The sequence below is a fragment of the Medicago sativa genome, chromosome 4 (genome assembly GCF_051527215.1).
Source record: "Medicago sativa cultivar Bolivia chromosome 4, Bolivia_mono, whole genome shotgun sequence".
In the NCBI taxonomy this organism is placed as follows: Eukaryota; Viridiplantae; Streptophyta; class Magnoliopsida; order Fabales; family Fabaceae; genus Medicago; species Medicago sativa.
The window spans coordinates 86,683,077-86,694,579 of NC_140752.1; the positions used below are offsets into that span (position 1 = coordinate 86,683,077).

General features: G+C 33.8%; 1 protein-coding gene across 2 annotated transcripts; it reads right to left on the reverse strand.

Annotated features, from left to right (window-relative positions):
- Positions 1 to 449: 449 nt before the first annotated feature.
- Positions 450 to 8,995, reverse strand: LOC146933170 (Calmodulin-binding transcription activator protein with CG-1 and Ankyrin domain). Of its 2 annotated transcripts, none has more exons than XM_085704908.1 (13): positions 8,819 to 8,995; positions 8,231 to 8,362; positions 7,567 to 7,682; positions 6,925 to 7,013; positions 6,624 to 6,669; positions 5,781 to 6,225; positions 4,294 to 4,394; positions 4,081 to 4,171; positions 3,766 to 3,989; positions 2,515 to 3,188; positions 1,665 to 2,247; positions 1,042 to 1,329; positions 450 to 774 (listed from the first exon to the last, which is right to left on the reverse strand). In XM_085704908.1, exons 1-13 carry the CDS (start codon positions 8,826 to 8,828, stop codon positions 691 to 693), a joined length of 2,883 nt encoding a protein of 960 aa, XP_085561034.1. In that variant the 5' UTR covers positions 8,829 to 8,995; the 3' UTR covers positions 450 to 690. The 2 variants fall into 2 exon arrangements, with proteins under 2 accessions (XP_085561034.1, XP_085561033.1); XM_085704907.1 differs by having other exon boundaries at positions 4,081 to 4,174.
- Between the last annotated feature and the right edge of the window lie 2,508 nt (positions 8,996 to 11,503).

Below are 11,503 nucleotides of genomic sequence, written 5' to 3' on the forward strand. Positions count from 1 at the left end.
AAAAATAAGTTTCTACATTTGGCTTCTAAACTTGTGCCTTAAGGGCACAAGTTAACATTTCCCAAAAACAAAACATCCTTGTGAAAGATAAAAAAAAATCCACAATGTTGAATGCTTCGATGCTTTTTGGAGCAAGCGGTATTATGGGTTGCTATTGTTTACGGATAGTACTTGTGAGACATTGTGGTTGGTGACATTGGCTAACCACAATGTCACAAGTGACTTTCTTCTTTCTCTTTCATAATGTCACAAGTGTACAAAAAAACAAAACATCCTTGTAAAAGGAAAGAAGAAAGTCACTTGTGACATCGTGGTTGGTCAATGTCATCAACTACAATGTCACCCAAGTGCTATCCACACATCCTCCACAACATGTCCTATTCAATTTGTCCACAAGCTAATTTCGAAGATATCATGAGCAAACGCAAGTCAAAAATAAACTTAGTCCGTTCAACTCGAAATCATGTCCCACTGCATTCAAGACCATTTTATACTTTACAAAGATTAATTTCACCATCACTTCCACCTCATGATCACCAATATACATACAATCTACTTTTTTAACAACTAACATGTCAGCTTGTTCTAAGCATCTAGATACAAATACAAAGACCAACAGAATGTTGATGCCGGAAACTAATAATGCAATAGAGTTGAAATTAGTAAGGCTAGCGTTGCTCCCCAGGGATATTAATAAAAATCATCATCCATGTTTAAAAAATCTTCTACAGAAGTTGTTACCGATTTTTCTTCACTTGTTTGTGCAAGTTCGGCCTGCAAAAGAGTTGCCAATTTATACATTGTAACAAAAAGCAATGAATGACAATGTAAAGTCAAAATGGTTTATAGATCTTCATGGTTACTTCCGACTCTCACAGTATAAAATGCCCTATGGAAGCATCATGCAAAACATTTGATTATGTGAGTGGCACATCATCAATTTTTATAGGATGGAAAACAATCAAATGCTAAAGAAAAGAGGTATTAACTGCCAAAATATAATCAAAAGATTTCATTTTGTTGCTTTGACGACCAACTTACCTTGGCTTGACGATACTTCTCAAGCATGCGATGATATTGCTCACGAGCATCAGGAGATTTGACCATGGACAGCACTCTTGAGACAGCCTTTTCAATTTCCACATCTACTTTCTGTTTTCGGAACACTTTGAGAATATCTTCATCTTCATTTTCGTTAACCTGCATCTCTGGTTTGAAACCCCGTAAACCGACTCCTTTTCTCCGCCATCTTAGCACAACCTTGTCCAAGATTCCAACTGCCCATAATACTTTGTAATGCTTCCTAACTTGGTAACCTCTCACATGAGCCTACACAAATAAATTAGAAATAACTGAAGTTTGATAATAATGCAGTTGAAGGTATACATGTGTATTTCCTATAATTGTTTCTCTCTTCATTTTTTTGAATGAAAAATGCTAGTATAGTTAGGATACATCTCTCTCTCTCTCTCTCTCTCTCTCTCTCATATATATATATATATATATATAACCTTATAGATCCTCTTAATTTCTGTTCACAAATCAATTTATATCTCTGTCATTGAATCATGAATGCTACTTAATATATAAAAATAAGAATAATATCCATATAGCTCTCATCATTTCAATTTTTCAGGTCAAATTGTTATGCTAACTTCCATTACCTGTATCTTCACTACTTTTTGGCGCAATGATAGGAAATCTTTGCGACCTTTCCAACCTCGATATTTCTTCTGAATTGATAATGCAGCTGAGTTATGTTCACGTGAGTTTCGAAAGGCAAGTCTTGACATAGCATAAAGCTCTGGCATGTCACCAACACTACTTGCACTTATATCATGTCCACTCATAACAGCATTTGTTTCTTTTGTTCTCCGTTTTCTAAATGAATGTGATCGAAAAGCAGCTTGTATCCGTGCAGCTGCCTGAGTTGTATTTCTGACAGCAGCTAAGGTATCTTTGAGTGAGGTCCGATCCTCACTGAAAGCAATATTTTCCTTGGAGACATTACTAACAGTTAAATCTGCTTGAAGCTCCGCAGAACTTTTAGATAGCTCATTCTCTTCCAGTGTAAGAGATGACAGATGGCTTGTTAGAGCTACCTCAGAAAGATACCCTGCCAGTCCCTTATGCCCGCTGCTAGCTGCAATGGATGCCGCAGTTTTACCAATTGGATCTTGTGCACTTGGATCTGTCACTGCTCCAGCAGATGCACCAGAAGCTATAAGTGATGCAACCATTTTTTCCCTGTATGGAATAACAAACACTTCAGTCAAAAAATATCAAGAATATTTTAAAAGGGATCGGCCAAATTATGAAAGTGTCTTTTAAATAATTCAGGCTTTTATTGATTATTCTTGATACGATCATCAGTCTTGGCAGATGGTGGATTAACCAACATTTTTGTTTACTGAAAAATAAAACTATGCATTTGAACCTTGAATGAAAATATCAACATCTATCCCCAAAAATAAATAAATAAACTAACATAATAGCAAGCAGTTTGAGTTTTACCTTCCAAAACGTGCAGCCCAATGAAGGGCAGTCCACCCATTGACATCACGGAAATTTATATTCACACCGCAACTGAGAATAGGGTTCAAGGCCCACTCAAAACCCAACCCAGCAACCATGTGAATAATCCCCTGCTCTTTCTTGGACAAAGAACAGCCCGTCTCTTCATCTACTTCCCGAGATCTGGAAGTAAGCCACGCCTGTAGCTTATCCTTTAGTAGCTCTTCAAGAAGCCAATTGATAGTACCAGAAGAATTTTCACTGCCAAATAGTAGAGCCTCTATAATATGGCTCCATGAATCATCATCAGCCTTCTGTTTTATGAAAATTCCCGATTCGTTGTTATCATTACTTACAGATGACTCAGAAAGCAGCATCTGCCCAAATCTAACAAGTAATAACAGCTCATCTGGAGTTCTGGTGGCTTCTCTTTCCAATGGAGCAGGGTCGGTGAAATTCTTGGTCTTATCACGATACTCAAACTCTCTGACTTCACTGCATGACTCCCGGTTTCCAGAAGTAATGCACAGAGTAACCTTTCCAGGAATGTGAGATGGAACTTCACAACACATTACACCATCCTGAATTAGCTCAACAGGAACTTCAACATCACCAAGCATACAGGCCCAGGCAGAATCAGAGGGATGACAGAGAAAAGACCCAATAATGAAAACCTGTGCATAGCACATCGAGCTTTAGGAATCAAATCAGGAAAGCATCTATGATACCAAATCATTTTAAGATAAGAAAGTTAGAGAGAGATATGCTCCAAACTAGTTGAGCTTAAATGTCCAAAGCCACAAAGCATGAGCAACATATCCTAACCTGATTATTTATGGATTTAATTTACTTTAAATACAGTGTTAGTGTAAAAATGTTTTATACATGCATTCGATTATTGATTCATTGTGCTACTTCGCTGTATTAAATTCCTAAATTGACTCCTCAAATATCTATGCGGTGAAATATAATTAGATGCGTGTGAAAAACTTTTTTTCACTGACAATGCATACCAATTAAACTCTTATTTATAAATAGCATGGGCTTTATATATAATTGCACAGTACCAAACCAATTTTATATAGATTTCCACTAGGTCATATATAGATTGTAAAGATTTTCAGGAACCTAGGTAACTCATAGGCACAAATAATGTTAATAACAAGAATGAACACTTTCATTTTCAGAGATACCACCAGTCAGAAATCATAGTGTAAGGCATGCAAGCAATCAGCCTAGAAAGGAACAAACCTTTGTAGTCTCAGAGGAATAACCCCATTCTGGGGAGACTGCCTTAATAGTAAATTTCTGTTTTTGTGAAACAGTTAAGCTTGAACCAGCATCATGAGATGCTCCAATTTGGCTTTGGTCAAACAATGTCGAATAGTAGCTAGAACGAATTTCTTGTGTTTCATCCATAGAAGAATATGGAGGAAGTGTGACTTCATCAACACCTTGAGGTAGTGAGAAAACAGCTGGTAACATGTGAGGTGCATCAGAGGTGGAAGGAACTCCAAAATAAGCCAAAAAAAACTGTTAAATTGATAAGGTGAAAATAAATCATACAGTTTCCAGCATTATCAGTGTTGAAATTTGTCCAGCAATAGTTTTCCGGGTTCGTAACTGGTTCCATTAATGAAGAAGATGGTGAACTCTCCTGCTTTAAGTATCAAATTTTAAGAATTGCAGAAACACAAGAAATTTTTTATATCAAGATCTGAATAAACGTAAATTGGCAAATGATACAAATTTTGTGAAATATGTTCTAGCAATACTTACATTTCCTGCTGGCATGTATACATTTTTCCATGATAGAGCCTTTTCATTTCCATCAGGGAAATCATGGTCTAGTAATTCATGATAACTTTCACCACTATCACCTACAAGAATATACACCACTTTCAGCATTTATAGTCTCCTCTCTTAGCAGTTGATGTTTAATTTTAACGAAGAGGAGAAAACAAGATCCGGACAGCGCTAAATTTCACTTGAAATTCAAATTATGAAAGAAGATATGGTTTACAGTGGATGAAAAAACTAACTAGCTTTAGGAGAAAATTGGAGTAGAGCCAAAACCACAACAATTTCATAAGCAAACCTTTGGCAACTAGTGTGGTGAAATGGTGCCTAGAGCAGGCTATGTGTCAGCAGCATAAACATGCAGTCCAATGATGTTGAATGGGCTTAAGTGAAGTTATACGGCCTATACAATATCAAGGTAAAGCTCCTTTCAAGCTTGTCACTGTCGCAACAGGAGTTTACATGATTGGGCTGATTTTGAGCCCAAAATCCATTTTTTAAGCCTTATTAGTGGCTTTTTTTGTATTTTCCTCGTTTAATCAGAGGTCCTAAGCAGAGTTACGGGGCTGGTACAATATAAATGAAAAGCTCCTTTCAATCCTGGCAATGTCACAGCTAGAGCTTACGTGATTGAGCCTTTTTTAAGCCTGAAATCCATTGCTTAAGCATGAGTCGTGGCTTCTTATTTGTATTTTTCTTGAACTTTTTCCTTAACCTTAGTATTTTTCTTGTTTAATTAGAGTCCTAATTCAGGTCAGATGTCACCACTTACCACCCTATAACCATGTAACACTGTTCTTTGCAACATCTTTTTCAATAATATCAAGCCTTTTCTCTCAAATTGAGTTTTATAGCTATCGTTCAAGACTTTGTCAAGTGCTAACCTAGTCTTCATATGACTCATCGGCCACATGAAATGTTTCAAGACAAGACTATTTATTTTACTTGTCAACCATGAAATAGGGAAAATAATCTTTCATACATTATGTAACAAGGAATTTCCTATGGAACCTTTAAAGACTGTTCCACTTTTTTACATGTAAATCTTGAGATCACTTGAGTTTCGATTAGAATAATGTGAAATACAAGTAACCTAGTTGTGAGAGAGTGGTTTCAAACCTTTTTTATTATTTTTTCCAACATTCCTTTTATTCACACAAAACAACCAGCATATAACAATTGGGGAATCAGGCTTGCACAAGAGAATTTTACCACAGAAGGCAGCAAATAAGAAGATTTATTATGGTATGATAGCTGTTAAAAACTTAATCTAAACAGTTCTGCTACAAATTCCAATCGACAATTACAGAATACTATCCGTGCGGGAAAAAGATGTGACAAGTATCAGTTAGATAAGTAAAAGAAAGTCGTCTATAAGGGAGCATACATACTAAAACACCCAGATATTTCACTGAGTAAATGCATGTATACATTCTCAACAGCTCAAGTTTTTTTTTTTATATTACCTTGCCTTCCATTATATCCATCATAAAATAGCCCCTGGTTATCTGGTCCAGAGAGAGCTGTGGATTCCTCTTGCTTGCACATCATCCCTTGATGATTCTGTGGTTTGGAATCACCGGTAGCTTCATGCTCGTTGTAGAAGGGAGCAATTTCTTCAATGTTGTCCTCATTCAAACTTAACTGCACCTCCAATCGGCGCAAAGCTTGAGTAACCTTAAAGTCAGCTGAGGTTTCTGATTCTGCTTCTGCTCCTTCTGAGTAAGTCATTCCATTGTTATAAGAGGTAACTTCTGCAGATCCAGGACTGGAGAAGCTCTGATTAGGTTCATAGGCGTCATAAACAACGGACGTTGACCCTGGATTCTGAGTACTATATGAGCTAGGACTCGGACTATACGCAGAAGAACCCGGTGACAATTGTGTGCCAGGTCCAGAACTGAGCCTTCCCTACAACACGTGAGTACAAATAAACACGGTGAAAAACGCAGTATTTTCATCACTTTTTTTTTTTTTTTGCCATACAAGAACAAGCTTAAGAAAAGATATAAACAGCTTATGGATGGATTATTAAAGGAGTCATTTACAAAATTTTAGTATATAAGAATATGGAAAATGATTACAATTTAACAAATCAGGAAAAATAACTATAATAATAATTTTATTTTAAAAGCGAACAGTGCAAAAGAAGGAAGTATTAAACTGTAAAGTAACTAATGAAGAACATGATAGGAAATTAAACCATATTACACAAATGGATTCCTTTCCGAAGTTTTTCTGTAGGGACATTATAGAAAATAACAAGTACTATTATTATGCTTATCTGGAATCATGTTCTGAAGACTCACCTCACTTGTGTCTCTGTAATGAACGAGAACAATGTGGTCAAATTCCCTGCCATGAAACAACAGCACAAGTGGTTATGACAACTGCTACAATAACACATGGATGATCAAATTATGTATGTTGATGGTGGAATTCATTTCAAAACCTAAAATCTTTGCAATTCATTTAATATTTAGCTACTTTTAGTATGTGCTTTTATAAAAAATGAATATTGTATGTTCGTTTTAAAGGATATACAACATATGGTAATAAGCTTGATAGTATGAAGGACGAGCAATTAGGCAGCAGCAGAAATTTACTCACGGATTCAACATCCAATAGCTCCGCCTCTGGAAAGTAGGGTTCTGCTCTCCATGTGCATAGTAACAATTTATGGCTTCAACATTTCCAACCTAGTCATGCAGATTAGTGTGATTGTTTAAAGTGTAATAAAAAATAAAAAAAATCAATATATGCAATACCATTGCAAAACAAATGTTGACCAAAAGTCATGAATATAGCCATAGAAAGTGAATTATGTTTTCAAAACAGGCTAAAAGTACTATAACTACAAAACAGGAATTGGTTTTGTCTAATGTATAAAAAGCGTAATTGCCAGATGGATAATTTATTATTTTTACAAAAGCATCTTGAAAGTTGAAAGGGTTAGAAAACTTTAAACATCAAGTTTCATGTTCACATAACATGAATCATTCATAGTAAGATCATAGATTCATGAATTATATTATCATTAGCACTGTTGTATTTTTCAGACATTTATCGAAGTTTTGAAAATGTATTTTTAATTTTAATAACCCAGGGGTGCTATGAATTTTATACCCTCTTTTACATGTATAATATGAACAACATTCCCATGACTGGGACTCTTAACATTAGTAGCCGCGGATAAATTTTCCTTTTTCATGAACAACGTATAAACATAGAACATAAACACTTATAATGCACCTTCAGCCGTTCGTGGGCTTCTCCTACAGCTCTTCCATCTCTTTTCTTCCGCCAGGCATGACCATCTTTCCGGAAGAAACGTAATACTCTTCTGTTAAACAGAAACAGCGAACCACCTGTTTAGAAGACCAATTGATAATGTTAACATGCAGCAGCAATTATAGTCACTCTAAGAAACAAAAAGGATCTTATGAAATGCAATTGAACAACAGAAAACTTAATCAAATGAATCTATTCCTCTCAACGGTTTGCTTAGACTAGCTTATTGAAGTTTATCTACTGACAGAAACACTTATGAGACTGTTTGAGACCTTATAGAAACTGCTTGTGACATGTCCATAAGCTGTTTTTCGGCTTATAGCTTATATGGAAACAGTTTGACTTAATTTTATCTTTGGTCATAAAAATAGCTTATACGTTGGCACTTATATGATAAGCGGTTATAATATAAACACTTAATTAAGTAGCTTATCCAAAACAGGGCGCAAATGTGAAGTCTCTGGTTTTTTCACCTTATATACAAGTATACAAGTAAAAAGCTACAAGGCTACAAGCTAACACCAAATAACTAACTAACTAACTAACTAGCTAACTACCGATCAGTTACTCCTAGCTAACATCTAACAGTTATAACTTTTAACACAGGAAGAGTTAAAGATGTTACTTGTTGGCTGTTGCGGGGGCTCTTGAGTGAACTGATACTTTTCATGATTCTGTAAAATGTACATCACTTCTGCAGGCTTCAACCATCTCCTTTGAGCTTCTTGATACAGATCATCGATATCATATTCATAACCTGAGGCAACAATAATAATTGTTAATTCAATTAGAATTCAAACCTTCCTATCATTTTTATTTTCCCACACCTTTCCAAGATTTTTTGTCATAGTAGCAGAAAAGAATTATTCCTCTTTTCTACACCCTAAGAAATAAACTTTTTCTACTATATACAGAAGCAATAAATTGTTGAAAATTCTAATGGTTTATGATAATAGTAGTTGGAAACAGAATGTGTAAAAGAGAGCAAAATAATTGAATAAAAATGAAATCAAAATGCATAAATAAACGTCTACTATAGAGAATATACTAAACACGTGATTTACAAAACCATGATGGTCCCCAATTCAAAGCAAAAAAACCAAGTCAAGTGATGTGGTTCACTTCAACTGAATTCAACGCCAAATTAAGTATAAAGAGTAAAAGAGAATGAATGATATTGATGATTAAACAGAAAAAGTAAAACATGTGTTACCAGATGTCATGGTAGAAGAAGAGTAATTGAATCTGGAGAATGAATGAAATGAAATCAAAAGGCAGAGAGCATTTTTGGTTGTGAAACAGTAGAATTGATTTGGTTAAACAAACACGCGTAGAGATGGAAGAAAGAGACAAGAGAGTTGGCGTTGTCTGAATTGAAAATTCGAAGGTTGAAGTTAACGTGCTTGGATAGATTAATTAATTAATACAAACAACCAAGTATGACCAACATCAACAAAAGTACTAGTAGCAGTAAGATATTTTATTGCAATTTGCTCTATGTTGTCCTTGTTATGGCTATTTTCTTTTCTTTCCTTTAAATGCAAAAGTATTATTATAAGATTGATTTGATTGATAGTTGAATTAAGAGAGTTATGGTGTGTTTGGTTTAGAAGAGATGTTGTGAAGAAAGAAATAGGTAAGAGAGAATATGAGAAAAGAGAAAGATGTGAAAAATAGACTAGATTAAGAGTAGGTGTCTGGTTTAAAAGAAAGAGGGGAGAAATAGAAGAGAGATGCGTGTTTAATTCATGAAAAGACAAAAATATCCTTGTGTCAAACGTTTATTTTTGACATTAGAGTAGGTGTAATTTGTTATTTACATTAGATTTTATTATTTTAATTACACTAGATTTTTTAAATTAATTACATTAGTCTAAAGATGATTATTTATTTAATTTAAAATGTATAGAATAATTAAATTAATCTAATTTAATTAGTGTGCAAATTTAATTTAATTGAATAAAATGTTGGAACATAAAAGACAATGACGTGTTATCATGAGTTAGTGGCATAACTAGAAAAGCAGCAAAATGGTGCACTTTCTTCGCATATCTGAAGAGAAAGGTTTTTGGGGTGGGTCCCATGTTTTAGACTTCCCTCGTTGTTATTTCTTTGCCTGCCAAACAAAAGAAATTAAGACTTTCTTCTTATAATATATCGCACCTAACTCTCTCGTCTCATCTTCTGCATAAACAAACATGCTTAGAGAATGGAGGAGTAACAATGGTGTTTTTTTTTACCTCCAATAAATTAACAATTTAACAATTAATATTAGTTGTTGAAAAATATCAAGTTATTTTTATTTTAAAGAGTATTCAGCCCAGGATCAATGCAAGTTTGGTTTTTCCAAAGAAGTTTAAGATGAGTAAAAAATAAACTCAGTTTAAAGCTTTTTTTTTTTAGATAGAGAGAGAGAGAGAGAGAGAGAGAGAGAGAGAGATTGCTTCATTTTAATAGCAATAAATGTAACACTTCAATTTTCACAAAATTATATTTATATAAATGTGTTCACCTTATGAATCAATTGTTATTTTAAATGATTTTACGTGTATATGTGTAACAGTGATTATTGTGATTAATTTTATTGTATGCGTGTTTGTCAAGATGTGATTGTGAAATTTTGATTTTATATTTATTTATTTTGCCATTTAATTATTTATAAAAAGTTATAGTATTTTAATGTGAATATTTTGAATAAACACAACTATTCAAAAAACACGAGTTTGAAAATGTATTATTGATTTGAAAAATTTACCATTGATTGAAAATACACGAGTTTGAAAGCCTACTATTGAGTTTGATAATAATGATAGTATTTTAATGTGAGTATTTTGATTTGAAGGTATTTATTTGTTATTAAAAAAAAAATAAACACAACTATTGATTTAAAAAAACTAATCACTTATGTATCCTTGGTGAAATGTTACTTTTCACTTGCGAATGGGCATGTCTTGCATGAAAAAACAGACGAGTTTGCCAATTGATTTTGAGACTTGCATGTCTGTTTCATTTCATTCTTTAAATCCTCATTTCTTCTCTAATGCTAAGAAAACATTTTTCCTGTGAACCACCATTGAATATAGACTTTAATATGTTGTGCAACTTTTTTCAAGGTTTTCAAAGGATTCTCCCGACCCGTTATCCTATTTGCATCCAATAATCAGTAATCACATAATGATGAGGTAAATCAAACATAAAACTTAGTCCGATATATACATTTTGAAATTTATTCGTGCAATACGATCATCTTCTTTTCAATTATTCTAGCTTTTTGCATCAACCCCCACAACACAAGTTCTATCATAATATTATAATAACATTAATTAGAGCAACCTTATTCCTTTGGTTTTATACACTGTTTCTTTGTTTACTAACAAAAAAACCTTTGTTTTGTAGGAAAAAAATTACTTTGTTATGGTAATAAAGTTGAGAAAATTGTGAGATGCCCTAATTATTTAATCATATCTTTCATAAAACTTAAATGAGAGTTCACATATTTGCTTATATTTTTCCATCTTGTCAAATTCTAAAACAAATTGGAGAACTAATATTATCATTGTCTTAGGGGTGAAAATAGGTTTAGCTGAACTAGACTTTACAAAGCCAAAGTGTAGTCTAGTAAAAAACTTCAAAGCACTCGTTAACATTTTCCTATATATAAATATAGCAGGCCAAATATATCTTGCTGTCCTGTTTTTTTTTCTTTTCATCCAAACTTGTTGTCTCTCATACACTTGGGCAAACTGAAGAAGGGTAAGGTGCATGTAATAACAGCACAATAATAGTCATTACTTCCTCCGTCCCGGAATAACTGACTCATTTTCTAAAAAAAAGTGTCCCAAAATAACTGACCCATTTCAATTTTCAATACAACTTTCATCATTCCCAATACAATATA